Source organism: Erpetoichthys calabaricus, chromosome 8 (assembly GCF_900747795.2).
Source record: "Erpetoichthys calabaricus chromosome 8, fErpCal1.3, whole genome shotgun sequence".
NCBI lineage: Eukaryota > Metazoa > Chordata > Cladistia > Polypteriformes > Polypteridae > Erpetoichthys > Erpetoichthys calabaricus.
Window position 1 is genome coordinate 136440846 of NC_041401.2, and position 19057 is coordinate 136459902.

General features: G+C 38.2%; 1 protein-coding gene across 3 annotated transcripts in view; it reads right to left on the reverse strand.

Moving 5' to 3' along the window:
- The window catches only part of LOC114656611 (centrosome-associated protein CEP250-like), a 282216-nt gene that overhangs the window by 245842 nt on the left and 17317 nt on the right, over nt 1-19057 (reverse strand). For 2 of the 3 annotated variants that reach the window (XM_051931364.1, XM_051931363.1), the window contains one exon: nt 11617-11685. In XM_051931364.1, the coding sequence (XP_051787324.1) occupies nt 11617-11685 (69 nt within the window). Of the gene's footprint in view, nt 1-11616; nt 11686-16125; nt 16201-19057 lie in introns of all 3 variants that reach the window. The other variant, XM_051931365.1, reaches the window with a different exon arrangement.

Sequence of the window (19057 nt, forward strand, 5' to 3'; positions counted from 1 at the left end):
TGGTGTATTCACTCCATGTTATCGTACATTGCGCTGTCACTGATATTTTGATAAAAGAATTTGAACAACATATAAGAAGCGTATAAATTATTAAACAGTAAAACATTAACATTTAAGAAGTAAAGTTACATTGAGTACTACTGCAGTGCCTTCGGGTATACCTCATTTTTTGTTTGACCATTACATGCTTAAATGTATACATTTTTTGGTGTACCTACCCGAGAAAACGCGACATATAACCGACCGTGGGAGAAGCATGGATTTTAAACACGCGTTGAGTTCATCTGCTGGTCTCCCTCGTGGAATAACTGGTAATGTTTGACTAAAATCTACAGCGAGTAAAACGACATTACCTCCTATTTTTTTTTTTACGATCTCTGAGATCTTGCTTTTTTCAGTTCAAGGCTTCATAAGCTCTTTTATGTTCCATAGTGTACTTATCTCAAACCATCATCTTTGAATGTTGCAAGACTTTCGCCTTGTATGTAGATCGGGGTAATTACATTCATTGCATTCCTAGTCTGAATCACAATCTGATTGTATGGGTGGTTACCTGGCAGGTAACGCTTATGCTTGGTCATCAAGTCGTCTAACATCTGCTACGTGCCCTCTTTTAATTGCGAGAAGCAGATATATATAGCCAAATTCTCACGCTTCGTTGCGGCGAAGTACTGCTTTTAATTTTTTATTAAGAAGAAAAGAAAACCTTTTTAAACGGATCGAAAATATGCCAATAACAATTTGTTAAGGATCTGTTTTTTTGTGAACCTCCCTTTTCACAGCTGTCGCGCTACGGCGTGTGTTTCGTTTATTTGACAGTATGTAGATCGTGGTAATTACATTCATGGCATTCGTTTTCTGAATCACAATCTGATTGTATGGGTGGTTACCTGCCAGATTACGCTTGTGGTTGGTCAGCAAGTCGCCTTACGTCCGCCACGTGCCCTCTTTCTGTTCTCAGAAGCAGATCATAGAATGGTTTTAATAGTTTACTTTCAAATAATGCAAAAGAGTATGCGACACGTGTTTCTCCATAATTCTGGGCTCATCAGGTGTACACACTCACTGCATCCCCTCTCGGGAATCGAATCTCTATCGTCAGCGCCAGAGTTGAAGCCCCTAACGTTGCAGTCAGCAAGTTGGCTAACATCCGCCATGTGCCGTCTTTCAGTTGCGAAAAGCAGATCATAGAATGGTTGAAATCGTTTATTTTCAAATTATGCAAAGAGTACGCGACACGTGTTTCGCCCTAATTCTGTGCTCTTCATGCGTACACACGCATTGCATCCCCTCTCGGGAATCGAATCTCGAACGTCAGCGCCAGAAGTGAAGCCCCTAATGTTGCGCTACGGCGTGTGGTTTGTTTATACCTCGTGTCTTCTCATTAAACTTTTATCTCGCGAATATCTTACTGCAATCCGCAGCGGGAGCATTTCTATAAACTTAATTTAAACTTACGTTTTACACCGTGCTTTGTTTCCCTTATGAAGATGCTTGTATGCTTCACTCGCTCGCTTCTTATTGTTTCGCTCCCTTCTCAATTGTTTAATGAATTTTTTGTTCTTCGCTGTTTGCGGCTCTTCCTTCATTTCTCCCTACTGCGTTCTTTTATCTCGCGAATATGTTATTGCAATCCGCAGCGGGAGCGTTTCTATAAACTTAATTTAAACTTACGTTTTACACCGTGCTTTGTTTCCCTTATGAAGATGCTTGTATGCTTCACTCGCTCGCTTCTTATTGTTTTGCTCCCTTCTCAATTGTTTAATGAATTTTTTGTTCTTCGCTGTTTGCGGCTCTTCCTTCATTTCTCCCTACTGCGTTCACAGTCTTTTCACGTGATTACGTGACACTCAACTCCGCATCCCACGGCCATCGAGCTGCCCTCCATTACAGTATATTGTCAAAAAAGAGGTTCCAGTTATGACCATTACGCGTAGAATTTCGAAATGAAACCTGCCTAACTTTTGTAAGTAAGCTGTAAGGAATCAGCCTGCCAAATTTCAGCTTTCCACCTACACAGGAAGTTGGAGAATTAGTGATGAGTCAGTCAGTCAGTCAGTCAGTCAGTGAGTCAGTGACGGCTTTGCCTTTTATTAATTAGTATAGATAATATAATAACATTAATCGTTATATAATGGGGATCATATTCAAATTTAATTGTACCAGTAATACAAGTGAATATCTGCAAAGAAAAAAGTGATCATAAGAATATTTGTAATGCAGACTGTGCTTAGGTAGTGAAGCCTGGAATGTTTTTTGAAGCCTACAAACAGATGTAGGTTTAAATATAAGATGACCTATGCCTTTGCAAGGCAAAAAGACAGCCAGCTGCACAGTTAGTTAAAGAGTTAAGAATTTAAATATCTGAATTTCAAGAAAGTATTATTTAGCATAAAGTTTTATATATAACTTCAAGCCTATAGATGTTGTTTTTTCCTACAGATTCATCAAAACCTGTGGCTAATGGATGAAACAAATTATTATTTTTTTCTATACAAGCTGCAAGAAATAGCTTAATAGCAAGTTTGGGCAGAGAAATTAGAAATCAAATCAAAGGGGGGGTGAATGTTTATCAATCATAGATTAATGAACAGCAGTGATTGGAATTATTTTCCTTGCATGCTGATTAGTGTAAGGGTATAACATCTTGTATAATAAAATGTTTAAATGAAAATATAAAGGTTAAAAATGTTAACTATAATTAAAATTAGACTGATTTCTTTCTCTAGTCTTAATATAAAAACAGTATAAAGGGTTTACATATTTTGATGTATAACAAATGATTATTATTATCACTTCAGTAATTACAAAATGTATTAGAACTAAATACATGTATTGGTTTGTCTCTGTAAGTGATTAATTTTATAAAGATTTGTTATTATATCAATATATTAAGGTCAATGCTCAGTGATAATGTACATAGCTAAATAGAATGTTCAGTTATACATTAGAACCATTAGTCTATATGAACTGTGCTGTTGTAATATTTTAAAGACATTTAAAAAGATTTGTCTCTTAATTAAGATAAGCTACAGTTTGTTAAAAAAACTGTAAGAAAAGGTTGGATGATGTGGAGATAGTGAATCAGGAAGTGCAATGAATTAGCAAGGAGGAAGCAAGGACAACTATGAAGAGGATGAACAATGAAAAAGCCGTTGGTCCAGATGACATACCTGTGGAAGCATGGAGGTGTTTAGGAGAGATGGCAGGGGAGTTTTTAACTAGATTGTTAAATGGAATCTTGGAAAGTGAGAGGATGCCTGAGGAGTGGAGAAGAAGTGTACTGGTGCCAATATTTAAGAATAAGGGGGATGTGCAGGACTGCAGTAACTACAAGGGGATAAAATTGATGAGCCACAGCATGGAGTTATGGGAAAGAGTAGTGGAAGCTAGGATAAGAAGTGAGGTGATGATTCGTAAGCAGCAGTATGGTTTCATGTCAAGAAAGAGCATCACAGATGCAATGTTTGCTCTGAGGGTGTTGATGAAGAAGTATAGAGAAGGCCAGAAGGAGTTGCATTGCGTCTTTGTGGACCTGCAGAAAGCATATGACAGGGTGCCTCGAGAGAAGTTGTGGTATTGTATGAGGAAGTCAGGAGTGGCAGCGAAGTATGCAAGAGTTGTACAGGATATGCACGAGGGAAGTGTGGTGAGGTCTGCGGTAGGAGTGACGGATGCATTCAAGTTGGAGGTGGGATTACATCAGGGATTGGCTCTGAGCCCTTTCTTATTTGCAAAGGTGATGGACAGGTTGGCAGATGAGATTAGACAGGAGTCCCCATGGACTATGATGTTTGCTGATGACATTGTGATCTGTAGCGAAAGTAGGGAGCAGGTTGAGGAGACCCTGGAGAGGTGGAGATATGCTCTAGAGAGGAGAGGAATGAAGGTCAGTAGGAACAAGACAGAATACATGTGTGTAAATGAGAGGGAGGTCAGTGGAATGGTGAGGATGAAAGGAGCAGAGTTGGAGAAGGTGGATGAGTTTAAATTCTTGGGATCAACAGTACAGAGTAATGGGGATTGTGGAAGAGAGGTGAAAAAGAGAGTGCAGGCAGGGTGGAATGGATGGAGAAGAGTTTCAGGAGTGATTTGTGACAGACGGATATCAGCAAGAGTGAAAATGAAGGTCTACAGGACGGTAGTGAGACCAGCTATGTTATATGGGTTGGAGACGGTGGCACTGACCAGAAAGCAGGAGACAGAGCTGGAGGTGGCAGAGTTAAAGATGCTAAGATTTGCATTGGTGTGACGAGTATGAACAGGATTAGAAATGAGTACATTAGAAGGTCAGCTCAGGTTGGACGATTGGGATACAGAGTCAGAGAGGCGAGATTGCGTTGGTTTGGACATGTGCAGAGGAGAGATGCTAAGTATATTGGGAGAAGGATGCTAAGGATAGAGCTGTCAGGCAAGAGAAAAAGAGGAAGGCCTAAGAGAAGGTTTATGGATGTGGTGAGAGAGGACATGCAGGTGATGGGTGTAACAGAACAAGATGCAGAGGACAGAAAGATATGGAAGAAGATGATCCGCTGTGGCAACCCCTAACAGGAGCAGCCGAAAAAAGAAGAAGAAGGATATAGTGAGGGTATTGTTTATGGATGTGGTGAGAGAGGACATGCAGGTGATGGGTGTAACAGAACAAGATGCAGAGGACAGAAAGATATGGACGAAGATGATCCGCTGTGGCAACCCCTAACAGGAGCAGCCGAAAGAAGAAGAAGAAGGATATAGTGAGGGTATTAGAAATAAAGTTGATCCATTAGACTTAAAAGTCAAGATGGAGGTAAAGAATGTAGGGGTAATTATTGACTCTGATGTAAATTTTAAATCACATATTAATCACATTTTTTTCAATTAAGGAATACAGCAAAACATAGATCCCTTATAACTTTACAAGACACTAAAAAATTATTTCACACATTTTACTTTAGTCGACTAGATTACTGTAACACACTCCTTTCAGGACTACCCAAGAAAGATATCAATCGATTGCAACTAGTGCAGAATGCAGCTGCCAGAATCTTAACTAGGAAAAGAAAATCTGAGCACAAATCTCCAGTTTTGATGTCATTACATTGGTTACCCATGTCATTCAAAATTGACTTTAAAATACTGCTTATGGTTTACAAAGCCTTAAATAATCGCACTCTGTCCTATATTTTGGAATGCCTGTCACATTACACTTCAAGTTGTAACCTTAGATTATCGAATGAGTGGCTGCTTATAACTGCAAGAGCTAAACTTAAAAGAAGTGGTGAGGCAACCTTCTGCTTGCTGATCTGTGCCACCACCACCGGATCAAGGCACCATGCAGTCTCCACATTGATGGATTGAAGGCAAGTACCCCAGATGTCCACATGACCATCATCATCAAATTCTTTCACGTGAAGCCTGAAAACCACGGAGACTGATTTGGATCATTTTTGTTAAGTTGAATGCCCAATGGTAGCTGGGCGGTCTGTTGGCCTTGGAACCCCTGCAGAATTTGTTTTTTTTCTCCAGCCCATCTGGAGCTTTTTTTTTGTTTGTTTTTTCTGTCCTCCTGGCCATTTGACCTTACTTTATTCTTTGTTACTTAGTATAATCTTATTTTTGTTTCATATGAAGTTTTCTTTCTTCATCTTGTACAATACTGGTGAGTTACACCATTTTTGTGACAATGTGCTATATAAATAAATGTTATTTCTTTGTGCAAAATGTACTGTACATTACAGAAATATTAAATCATTCTCATAAATCAACAAGTATGTTAAATGAATGTGCAATATTTTAGATGCAATAACTACTGTAGTTAAAAAAAAAAAATTATTTACTGATCCTCTTTCTTAAGAAGATGGAGTATTATAAAAAAACTACTACTGTACTGGTTTCATTGCTTCTACTGCCAATGATCCTAAAGAGGTCAGCTATATGAAAAATATATGACTCAGATATATTTATTAAAGCATGCCTCAAGCAGAGAAAGCTTATTTGTATACTGCCCTAAAAAATCTCTGCCTATTGCTTTATACATGACAACTGAAACTGCCATGTAAAGGGTGATCAAAAGACTGAGCTAGACCTATTAAAAGAAACACCAGTAAAACAAAACAAAGCTCCTCTTTGTAGGTAACTTGACTTCATTATTGGCATAATGTGTCAAACTATACATTTAAACAATATATGATATGCACAATAAATTCTGAAACACTTTCTATATTTCTGTCTAAATTACCAGGAAAAATATGCAACAAATTCTGCAGTACATTTTCAATTTCAGATTTGCAACTGTAGTGCTCCAGAAAAATAGGCTTTCTGGCTCAAATGCAGTTGTCTCTCAAAATGGAGTTATATAATTATGTTCTGAACTTTAAACCAAATTTCTTGTGGTGAAGGAATCAGCAAAGGACATTCAAAGGCAGTTTAAAATTGTTAAGTACATAATGCAACACTGATGGTTGTAAGGTTGCACAAACTACAGATTCTGAGTAAGGCCAGATGGAGGTCACAGTTGGACCTCATTCTGACTAACAACATTACTGCTATAGCTTAATTGTAGTGATGAACTTCTCTGAGAGGACAAAAGAGTTATAAACATAATGTTTGGAAGTGAGCATGTACTCAAGAAAAATGCGAAGTACTGATAGCTTAGAACATTTGAAAGTATGAATACTAGGTTTCTACAAAGACCATCTATAACTAAATGGTGCAAAAACAGATCAGCTCATATTTGGTCCAGTTACAAGGCTAAGAATGATGGTGGCTTTTGATCACATATTTTTAATTATGATGAAACTGAGATCCATCACTTTGAATCTGGCACCAAAAGACAGCCAAAAGAATGAACTTATCTTCAACAGAAGTATTTAAAGGTTACTCTTTTAGCAACAGAAGTATTTAAAGGTTACTCTTTTAGCAAGGAAACCCTTTTAGCAAGGAAACCCATGGCCACTGTTGGTAGACATTATAAAACAAGACCAACTCACTAGCTCATATCTGGATGTTCAAGCTCTTAAAAAGCCAAATAAGCATTTAAGGTAAGCGTGGTCAAAAATGTTCATGGAATCCTCCTTTAACACAACATCACAAGATCACAAACATGTATGAAAATAATCACCAAGCAGATTTCTCTTCCTCATTCACCTTATAGCAGAAATCTTTTAGACTTTCATCTCTTAGTGGAAAAGGTTCTGTCCATGCAAAAAGGCTTGGAACTGATAACAGGGCTAGTGAAGAAGTAGCTGCACATGCAGGATTTAGGCTGAAACTAGTAGGGAATACAGTCATGTGAAACAGTAACTGTATCCTACGAAAACTGTTGACTTTTTCTACATATTTTATTAGCCAACATTAGATCTTAATGCAAGCAGTATATATAGACAAAAGTGACATAGTTAAACAAATGACACATAGAATTTACAGGGTGTATTCATTCTCATAATCTAAATTAACAAAAATGCAGACATGTGACATGGGAAAAGGAAGTACTTATATTTATCACCAGTTCAAATCCATAAAATTAGAATAAGGTGTTCATATTTAGATAGCAATGATAAGAATTTATTTAGGGAGTATGCAGGTGGAACCTGTTTTATTTAAACCATAGATATATACGGTCTGGTGTTCTCTTTGTTATTGATGTGTCTGCTAACATCATGCCAAGAACAAAAGAGCTCTCTTACACCCCCAGAAAGAAGGCTATGAGTACCTAGCAGTGGATTTAACAAAACCAGCAAATTATTTGAAATAAATCATTCCACTTTAAGGAAAACCACCTACAAAGTGGCATAGATTTCAAACGACTGCTAATTTGTTCAGGACTGGCCAGGAGCTGATTGTTTGATACTAAAAGAAGTCTTTAAGAGCTCCAAAATTTCATCACATGATCTGCAGGTAACTCTTGCATAAGTTGATGTCAAAATGCATGCATATAAAATCAGAAATAGATTGGACAAATTTAACTGGCATGTCGGGAAAAAGGTTTTGCAAGTCCAAAAACTCCAAAAAGAGCAAGACTACAGTTTGTCATTGAACATATTGGCAAAGACCAGGGGCTTCATGCATAACACAGTGCATAGAATTCACACTAAAACATGTGTGATGGATGGCCACGTTTCAGCCGGGACGTCCCTCAACAGAAGAAACCAGCCTTTTCAGGGCGCTACATCCCCCGGGATGCTAGATGGCAGCTCCCCTGGATGGAAATGGTTCCTCGGATTCCCGCAGTGCAGTATGGGACATGGAGTCCGTCTCTTCAGCCCTGTTGGGTGCCATGGGTGCTGCCAGGGGGAGCTCACCAAGAACCCGGGGAATATTACCGTGACGCTAACCCGGAAGTACTTCGGAGTCACAAAGACAGAAATCCGCAGTACTTCCGGGATACTTGAAGAAGGCGTTTGACCCGGAGAAAGAATACATCCGGGTCATGGACTTTAAAAGGATTTTGTCTGTCTGGTGGGTTCAACGGGGCAACAGCGCCTCTAGCGTCCACACATGGCGTACGGACAAAAGCGGAAATGTGCATACGCACAAAAAAATCCAGATGCATAAATCTGTATGTACACCAGCTTCCACATTCTTCCGCTCCATAAATCCCGGTCAGCGTGAAAAGTAACGAACGTGCATGTGCCTGCTGCCACTGCCCAACTCCTACCAGAATTACGCCTCTTTGAATATGGAAATCAATATAAATAGCCCTTAAGCTCAGCGTCCTGTGAAAAGACAATGGCAAAAGCACGGGGGAAAATAGAAGAATTCCACCGAATACCAAGTGGAAACACATAAAAAAGTACTATTTGTTGGTTTAAACAGTGGTATAAACATCAAAAGGAAGTTGATCCGAGTGACATAGAGTGTCGGAGAAACTCGAAAGTTCAAGTTCACAAAGTCGCACAGTGCCTGAAATAAAAAAAAAGCTGTCAAATATCAAAGTCGCCATGAAAAGGTGATTCTTGGCCCAATGTCCGAGTGTCATATGAAAGCTTATTAGGATACACAGAAAAGAAAAAAAAATAGGGACACAGTGGGAAAAAAGCTTGAAATGTCAACTTTAATCTCAAAATTTCCACGTTAATCACAGTTTATTTTGTCATTAAAGTAGAACATCAACTTCATCTTAAAACCGTTTAATTTACTAGTTTCTCAAATACCATCGTAAGTAAAGCAGCACATTAAATGTTTTGTATTGTATGTGTTCTTCTATGTGCTCTATGTGTGTGAATCACTACGCGCTTCTTAAACCTTCCTTCCTTCATTTCTCCGACAAGACACACAAGCCATTACATTCATGATATTACAGCTCTCTGAATAATTAAAATACTGAGATGTACACTTGATATCATTTTCATGATGATAGGAGTTAAAGCATGTTATTAAACATGGGAACACAGTGGCGTAGTGATATTGACAAGCTGGCGCCCCGTCCAGAGATTGTTCCTGCCTCACGCAAGATGCTTGCTGCACCATGCACAACCTTCGATGAAATAATTTATTGCAGCAGTACAATCTCCTTCAAACGTATTAACCCCCAATTCCTGTCCTTACTTTTCTTTCTCCAAGTACCCAATAGCCACACAATCAGTTCTGTAATAGACGTTAAGCCATCTGTAAGCTTAGAATGACGATTCTTCAAAACTTTTAAGGAACATTGAAATATCTTCGTAGTACATGTTTAATTATTTTATCCGTCTATCCTTCCAGTGTCGCACCAGCCCGAACAAGAATACAGCACGAGGCAGGAACAATCTCTGAACGGGGTGCCAGCTTGTTGCTAGCGCTGCAACATTGTGTCCTCACATGTTTAATTATTAACAATATAGATTATTTAAATGATGTTAACATTTTATCTGTATAATTTAATAAACATATTTTGCTGCATTTCATCTTAAAAATGATATCGTCATCATATGAAAATGCGCGCTTTATAAAGTGGTTCAGGTTGTGCAATATTATAACTGTATCGCAAGTTTACAGTGAGGTAATTGTTCTTATAAGCATAAACAGTTCTACATGAAGCACTTGATGGAATGATTGAGTGCGTTTAGAGTTCTTGGGATGAAACTGTTTCTGAACCGCGAGGTCCCTACAGGAAAGGTTCAGAAGCGTTTGCCGTATGGTGGCCGTTCAAATAGACAACAGCGTGTGCTAGATGCTGTGTACTGATAATTCTCTATCCGATAAGCTGCTGTAGAGCTGTGATTCCACACTCAGATACAGTGATATAAATACTCTGAGTGGTGCAGTGAGAGTAACAACGCTAAAGCATCTGTGGCTAATTTCAGTGTATATGATAAAGCCGCATTAGGGATGTGGATCTAAAAAACAAAGGGAAACCACACAGGAACAGTAACACTGCTTTGACGCTGGGTGCCGGCATTCTGCAAAAACCGAGCAGAGAACTTGCGTACAGCACTGATTCAGCTGGCGTGAAAATATGCGTGGCTTTACGCCAAGTTTAGTTTTTATACATTGCGATGTGAGCGTGGAAACAGGTGTACACAACATTTTTTAAGTTTCTGTGGCAACAGCTGCAAATATTATTAAGTTAAGGTCCATGGGGCTGTAACTAAACTCCTTGGACATGGCCACAATGGGAAAATGGACCCCACAATGGGAAGAAGGACAGTGAGAATGATAGACAAAAAGCTAAGGATAACTTCCAAAGAGATACAAGCTGAACTCCAAGGTCCATCAATGTCTGACTGCACAATTCTGTTGCTTTTTGATTGACAATGGGGTCAAAGGAAGAAGACACAGAAGGACTCCAATGTTGAAAGAAAAACAAAAAAGGTCAGACTGGAATTTACTAAAATGCATATTGATAAGCGAGAGTTTTTCTGGAAGACTGTCCTTTGGACAGATGAGACAAAAGGGGCTTTTTGGCAAGTCATATCAGCTCTCTCTATGTTCACAGAGGGAAAAATGAAACTTTCAAAGAAAAGAACACCACCATATCTACTGTGAAACCTGGAGGAGGCTTGGTTATGTTTTTAGGTTGGTTTGCTGCGTCTGGCACAGGGTGCTTTGAGTCTATGCAGGAAGCGTCAGAAAGCTCTGTCTCAGTCACAGGTCATGGATCCTCCAACAGGACACTGACCCAAAACACACAGCTAGTAGCACCCAAGAATGTCTAAGAACAAAACAGGGAACTATTCTGAAATGGCCTTCTATGAGCCCTGATTTGAATCCCATTGAACATCTATGGAAAGAACTGAAACATCTGGAGAAGGCATCCTTTAAACCTGACAGAGTGTTCTGCTGAGGAAGAGTGGGCCAGACTGCCTGTTGACAGGAGCAGAAGTCTCATTGAGAGCTACAGGAACCACTTGTTTGCAACAAAAATTGTAGTGAAGGGTCCAATCATTTTGTTCATGCCATTTTTATTTGTGTTATTATTTGAAATATTCTGTTGAATCAAAACTCTAAATCAAAGTCTGACTGTTAAATAATTAATAAGCAATGATGGGTGCCAATTAATTTTGTCAGTTTCAAGTTATTTCAAAGACAACTGTGGTTTCTTCTTTTTCATGGAGGGGTACCAACAAATTTATCCACCATCTGTAATAAAGCTGAAAGTATTGGCCCTTTAATATAAAAAGAAAAAGAAAAAAAAAACATTACACAAGACATGCTTACCTCCTTTTTCTGTTTTAGCAACATTGCCTGCTGCCCCCGCCTTGCATATTGAGCTTTATATGGAGCCAACTGAATAAGCAATGAATCAAAAGAGATAAAAACATCTTTTAGTAACAATACTTCAGAGAGATTAACACTTAGTAACCTGGAAGCATTATAAGCAATTGAAGCATGCAACAGATATTGTTTACATTCAAGGCATATATTATGTATGTAATATCCATCCATCCATCCATTTTCCAACCCGCTGAATCCGAACCCAGGGTCTCAGGTTGTCTGCTGGAGCCAATCCCAGCCAACACAGGGCACAAGGCAGGAACCAATCCCGGGCAAGGTGCCAACCCACCACAGGACACACACAAACACACCCACACACCAAGCACACACTAGGTCCAATTTAGAATCGCCAATCCACCTATCCTGCATGTCTTTGGACTTTGGGAGGAAACCAGAGCGTCCGGAGAAAACCCACGCAGACACGGGGAGAACATGCAAACTCCACGCAGGGAGGACCCGGGAAGCGAACCCAGGTCCCCAGGTCTCCCAACTGCGAGGCAGCAGCGCTACCCACTGCGCCACCATGCCGCCCATGTATGTAATATTGTGCCAAAATACATTAACTACATTAAAAATTCAAAACAGTTAATATTAGTGTTACTGGGGACATTACTTCTTCATGCATTAATAGGTATCAAATGTATAGCAAGGTAATCACTGAAATCTGCCAAGACCTTCAAAAAGAAATTTGAGTTGTTACCTTTCATATTCTACAAAAAAATTGAAATGTTTACTTAACCTAAGAAAGGTTCTTTTCAGTTTGGAGCAACCTTAATATCAGTTCCAATGTCTTGTACTTTGTGCTGTCTTGTTTATCCATTCTTCTAGCGATTAAGCACTTGCTTCATACAATACAAGTCAGTGTTAACATGAGACTCATCCTAACTTGTACTCTAAAGGCTTGGTTTTATACTTAATGCGACAAGCCGCAAGTGCCTGTGGATGCTACTGCTACACAAGCGTTGTACTGTTTATACTTGTGCAACAACTTTACGTGAATCTGGAAGATTCCACCACATGGCAGTGCGAGATATCATCACAGTGAGAACAGGTTTGGCTTTGCTGTGTTGTGAATTGCCTAAAACACCCATTAAATTCGAGGATACCTTGCCGCAATATACTGTATCTGAAAAGGGTGGATGTTTAATGATTAAATCCATCAATCCAGGGATGCACCCATTCCAGCAAGCATCGGGCGCAAGACAGAAACAATCCCTGAACAGGGCATATCCTTGGACAGGGCATCAGCTCATTGCAAGGTGAACACAAGCACTCACATACACTAGCATCATTTTAGCATCACCAGATCCCCAAACCTGCATATCTTTGGAAGGAGACCGGTGCATACTGTGGAAACCCACCAGTAAAACATGCAAACTGCAGGCAGGGAACACCAGAGACATGACTACCTGCGAGGCAGCGGCGCCACTGTCGCCCCCACATTACTATTTAATTATTAACAGTATGCAATGTTTAAATTAACGATTTACCTGTAAAATGTAATATACATAGTTTAATTCATTTCATCATGAAAGTGATATCAAGTATGAATCTAAGGATTCTAAATGTGTAGAGAGCTGGTATATCATAAATTTAATGTGTTCTGTGTGGTGATTGTTGCTTGCCACTGCTGTCAATGCAGGAGGAAGCCCCAGAAGAACGTAGCGATTAATAACTGGGTCAGTTTTAAGATGACATTTACGACGGTCTATGTCAATGATAAAATAAACTGCAAGATTAAAATGGATATTGAGATTTAAGCCGAAACTTCCACTTTAATCACAAAATATACCTTTTCACTGTGTCCCTAACTTTTTTTTCTCTGTGCCTCAAATATACCGCCATACATTCTGATGAATGGTATGTGAGACTTTTAAAATGTATCGTGTCATTACAATGGGGAATGTGCAACACTTGAATATAAAAGCACCACGAATGCATTTATAGGTTGGCATTTTGCTTCACCACATCGGACTATTCATCACACATCGAAGCATGCACATTGATCCTGTACGATCTGCAAAGCAGGTTTCTGTCAAATGTAGACAGTAAATAGACTCTGACATCATGTTCCAACTTTATCACACTGTGCCCCCCAACTTTCTGCTCATACTGCAACTCGCACATGCGTCACGTTAATTTCTGAGGACGTGCTCAGAGGATGCTTCAAATGAACACTGGGAATGAGTGGCAGCCATGATGCGTGCACGTACGCGTTCTGAGCATGAAGTACGAACAGGCCCTTGACCGTTGAGTACATCTGGAAGTCTTTCGAACTACAAATAATACAACACGATTCCAACTATTACAAAGGATGAAAGTCACTTTTTCACTGCGACATAACAAACTTTATAGTTTCACCGTCTATTGTCTTGTTCATGTTGTTTTAGAAACAGTGGATATAGCTTAAGTTAGTGTATCCACTTTATTAATCCTTACTGAACAAGCCATGGTGCAGTTTTTCATGGGCCCAGTTTTCAAAAGCCATTTTTAAAGGCACTGTGCCCTTCTGCTTATTAAGGAAGTGTTCAGTTGTATTGCAGTCAATGTATGAGGCATAGAAATATAACCTGACAATTAGGACATTGAGGCATAGAAATATAACCTGACAATTAGGAAAGGCCAAGACAACACCTTGAATTTTTTGTCATGCTCCTCAAATCATTCCTGGACAATTTTTGCAGCGAAGCATTGGACATTATCCTGCTGATGGAGGCCATTACAATCAGGGTATACAGTTGCCATGAAGGGGTTTAAGTGGTCTGCAACAATCTATAGGTGGATGGTGCTGTCCAATATATTCCACTTCCGGACAGGTGCCATTGTAATGAGATAATCAATGTTATTCACTTCACCACTCAGTGGTTCTAATGTTGGGGCTAATTGGTATATATATGAATTAATAATAAAACTCCAAGAATGACTTCCAAGAATTTAAGAGTCCTCATCAAATGAAGAAATACAGTATATTATATAATGTCTGGGACAAAGACACATTTTTTCCTTCATTTAGCCCTCTGCTCCACAGTTACAAATCAAACAATTCAGACATGATTAAAGTACATATTGCAAGTTTAATTTAAGTGTATTTGCATACATTTCGGTATGCATGTAAAAAAGTGGTGTAATTTCTACATGGCAAGAAAGAAATGTATTCAAATACCCTTAAATTAAAGTCTGCAATATACACTTTAATCATGTCTGAATTGTTTGATTTGTAATTTTAGGCTCTGGAGCGAAAGGGAAAAATTCAAGGAAAAATGTGTCTTTGTCTTAAACATTATGGAGGTCACTGTATGTGTTATTGAAGCAGGATTTCAACATTTCTCTCTGAGATTTTAGAAAACAATAATAGCCTACAACTACAGTCTCATCTATTGAAAAAAAACACTAAATTCAGGAGAAACTTCAGTCTAGTATTCCTCCTCGTCAAAGTACAAAGTGCAGAAATAGTCCTTATTGTTAGTGATAGCCTAACATGCAAGAGAGAGCATAATGATATCCCCTAATGCAAGATACTGCATAATCATGCTTTTATACTTAACCAGGAGCTTTTTATGCAACTGACCAAAGCATCTTTTACACAGGTTTGAGATTTGGGTAGTTTTTGTTTCACATATCAAAACATTTTGAATGTGCAAAGAAATGTGATGATAGTACCCGTGCTACCTTATTTCAGTTTAAATCCGGATCTGGCAGTGTTTAAGCCTTATTATTCTGTATTTTTAAAGGTATTTTTATCGTATGCGTTGTGGTTTCGCCAGGAGTGTAGACCTGAATCAAGTTTCTTCTTTGTTTATTTAATGGTTTTGTTGTTTTTCAATTGTTATTTGTCATTTTATGTAATTAATTATGTTGATTATATTGATTGATCTTTTCTTGAGTTATGTAAAATTATTTTTTGATTATGTTTTCTTTAATTATTTCATTTTAAATTTTAGTGTTTCAATGTGGAAAATAATGTTCTTTCATGTTCCTTATGGTACTCCAAGAGGCAGGGCCCCTGACATCACCACTCCAGAGCCCTCCCTCTGGTTACTTAGGTCAGATCCAAGGAAGCTCAGTATTGGTATATTACAGTTCTTTTCCTTTTGGATTGTCTGGGTTTTGGTTATTTTTCCACTCTGTTCTAGGATTACTCTCTTAAGATTGTATGTTGGGATTGGTTTGTTTAGGGAACTCCTTTTGCTTTTTAAGAATTTTTGTTATAAATTACTTTCATAAATAAATACACATTTATAAAGATTTACTCTGGTAGAGTGGACTCTGCAAGCCACAGGTTTTTACAGTATCATTTCCCTTACAAAGCACCTTGATATTTTGGGACATTTAGATATATTATAAAGAGCTACACCTTTCATGCTTTCATAAGCCAGAACAGGTCATTATAGTTGGTGTTATGCTCTTTGGAGTTGAACCTATTCTAGTCAGGTAAAGGAAGTCTGGCCTGACTTTTGGAGCCTTTATAAGGCCTCACACCCTTTCTCTGTATGGTCCTGGCTCAAGTTCATGACAGTATGATTCATTCTGTAAGTTGTAAAGCGATGATATCATTAAGAGATGCCACAGATTTTGAAAGAATCTTTAGATGCTATTCTCTTTCCTGTCTGAACTTAGGTATGGTATCTTTAAGTATTCAGTTAAAGCAAATGATACACCTTCAGTCGCATAATTAGTTATCTCGTATAGTAAGATATGAATGACAATTGACTTTAAATAATGAAAAGTTATTTTAAGGGATAATTATTCTACAATTATAAGGTCTAACTGTAAACTTTTTTTCCACTTTTCCGTATGAATTATAGTTTGATTGAATTCACATGCAACCAAAATATATTTTTTTTAATTTTACCTTTTATTTACCATGTTTACACACTTTCTAAATACTGCTTAGAAATTTTGCAAATTTATGACGGTATCTTAATATGCAGGATTCAGAAAAAGTTACTTGATTAATTCCTTTCAATCTGAACTAGATAGTATAATACTTTAGTAAGTGAATAATTTGTACATCCTAATAATAGCTTTTGGTTATCTCAAAACTCTGCAGCAAGGATAACTACACTTCCAGTTCTCAATTAAATTAGTACAAATGCTTTCAGCATAGTTTAAAACCCTTTTGACACACAAAACCAGAAATGGCCTAGTCTGTTCCCTTCTTACCCTGCTGAATTTACTAATACTTAGAATCTCAGGATGGTAAAATACTTCAGCTTTCAAGGATGAATAAAAGCACTGTAGAATTCAGACTCTATGTACCGTATGCAGCTTCCAGGCTATGGAATGATCTACCTGCTGTTATTAGATTGGACCCTTCTGTCTCAGTATTTAAATAAATGCTGAAGGCTCAGGCAAGTTCATTCGCTTGTCTCAAGCAGAAGTGACATTTGTTAAATAACTGCTACAAATTCTTTCCCTTTCTGTATTATTTTGTGGTGGCTAGTACACTGTGATCTGTTATTAACTGCTCTCATCCTAATCTAAGCTTAATGTGACCTACACAAAGCACAGAATTTGTACCCTCATTACAAAAATGGAGAAATGATAATTACAAACAATATTGCACATTTTACACCTCCCAAAAATGTAATGCTTGTATTTTATTACAATAGTTTAGCCAATAAATACAGAACAAGAAACAACAGTGGTTCAAATCACACAACAATGTTTAAAAGCACCTTCTAAGCCATTAAGAAGAGAAAAGCCAAATGTTTACCATATTTTCTTTTATGTAACTGGGAATATGAAGAATCTAAAGATTCCTTAGTTATCCATCTAGAGTGGATTAAGATAGTATTCAGATCCCTTCACTTTTTTCACATTCTGCTCTGTTGCAGCCTTGTGCTATAATCATTTCAATTATTTTTTGCCACATCACTCAATACCCCCAAAATGACAAAGCAAAAACAGGATTTTAGAATTTTTAAAAAGTATTAAAAGTAATAAAAATAAAAAACTGAAATATCATGGTGCTCTGGTTTCCTCCCACAGTCCAAAGACATGCAGGTTAGGTGCACTGGCGATCTTAAATTGTCCCTAGTGTGTGCTTGGTGTGTGGGTGTGTGTGTGTGTGTGTGCCCTGACCGGGGATTTGTTCCTGCCTTGTGCCCTGTGCTGGCTGGGATTGGCTCCAGCAGACCCAGTGACCCTGTGTTAGGATATAGCAGGTTGGACAATGACTGACCGACTGACTGAAATATCACATTAACATCTTTTCTAGACTGAAGCCAAAGTGCATAAATAACCCAGCTAACTTCTCTTAAGAACTTGAAAATTAATGCACTAAATTTTCTATGTAATTAATGTGTGCAAAAGCAACGTTTAGCAGGGCAGGATGTAACTTGATAAGAAGTGACTATATTTTACCGTATAGATAGGAATCGCAGAGGATGAGGATCTCTCTCTAATCACCCTCTTTTAAATTGCAAAGATGAAACACAACTCAGATTGTTGAGATAACATACAGCTATTTCCCAGCAAGCTGAGCTAAAGGAACACAATTCCCCTCTGCCTGCTGCTAACTCAACTTTGCTGTGCCTGCTACAGAAGAACTTTGAAGGAGATTAAACATGTTGCCCATTACCTCAGCAGTAATACCTAGGCCCAGTACGTTAGACTATTCGGCACATACACATTATGTTCATTGTGATCAATTACAATATTTTACACAGAGCTTTATAGTTATCTTATTCAGATGTTTCTATAATCGGGTATCAACTCTCATCTAGCAATGTCTTGTGATCATTTACATCAGTGGTCCCCAACCTTTTTGACGGCAAGGACCACTTTATTAGATGCAAATTTTTCCACGGACTGGTCGGGGGGGTTGGTTGGGGGGGGGCAGTTTTATACACAATTTACGTAACATTTCTATTATTATTAAAGTTATTAAGCAGTTCGCATACGTTTGCAATCTGAGATTTTTCTTCTTTTTTTGCATATAACAAAGACATATGCTTTACATTTGCCAATCCAACAGACTGCACATCACAAACATTAACACTGCAATCTTTTTTTCGTGTCTGCCGTTTCTATAGGAGGGTGACAAAGAGTTAAGTTTTTCAAATGTTGACAAGCAATAAGCAAAAGGAATCAATGAAAACCACAGGCAACAAAAACAGCAAAAAAAAAAAAAAACAGTACGAGGAAAGTTCGAAGAAAGAGATTTTTTTACAATGCTTCTGTTTGGGGATCATTGTGCAAATGTGCACAATTGAGCTGCGACCACAGATCTAACTGCTCTGTGGATGATTCGTTCAAGCATTTCAAGGTCACTTCGTTGTAATGAAAGCACCTGTTGAATGTACTTCGTAGTAACACGATTTCTATAGACTCATGTCATATGGGGAAACTGTCGGGACCATAAAAATACTTTGTTGTAATA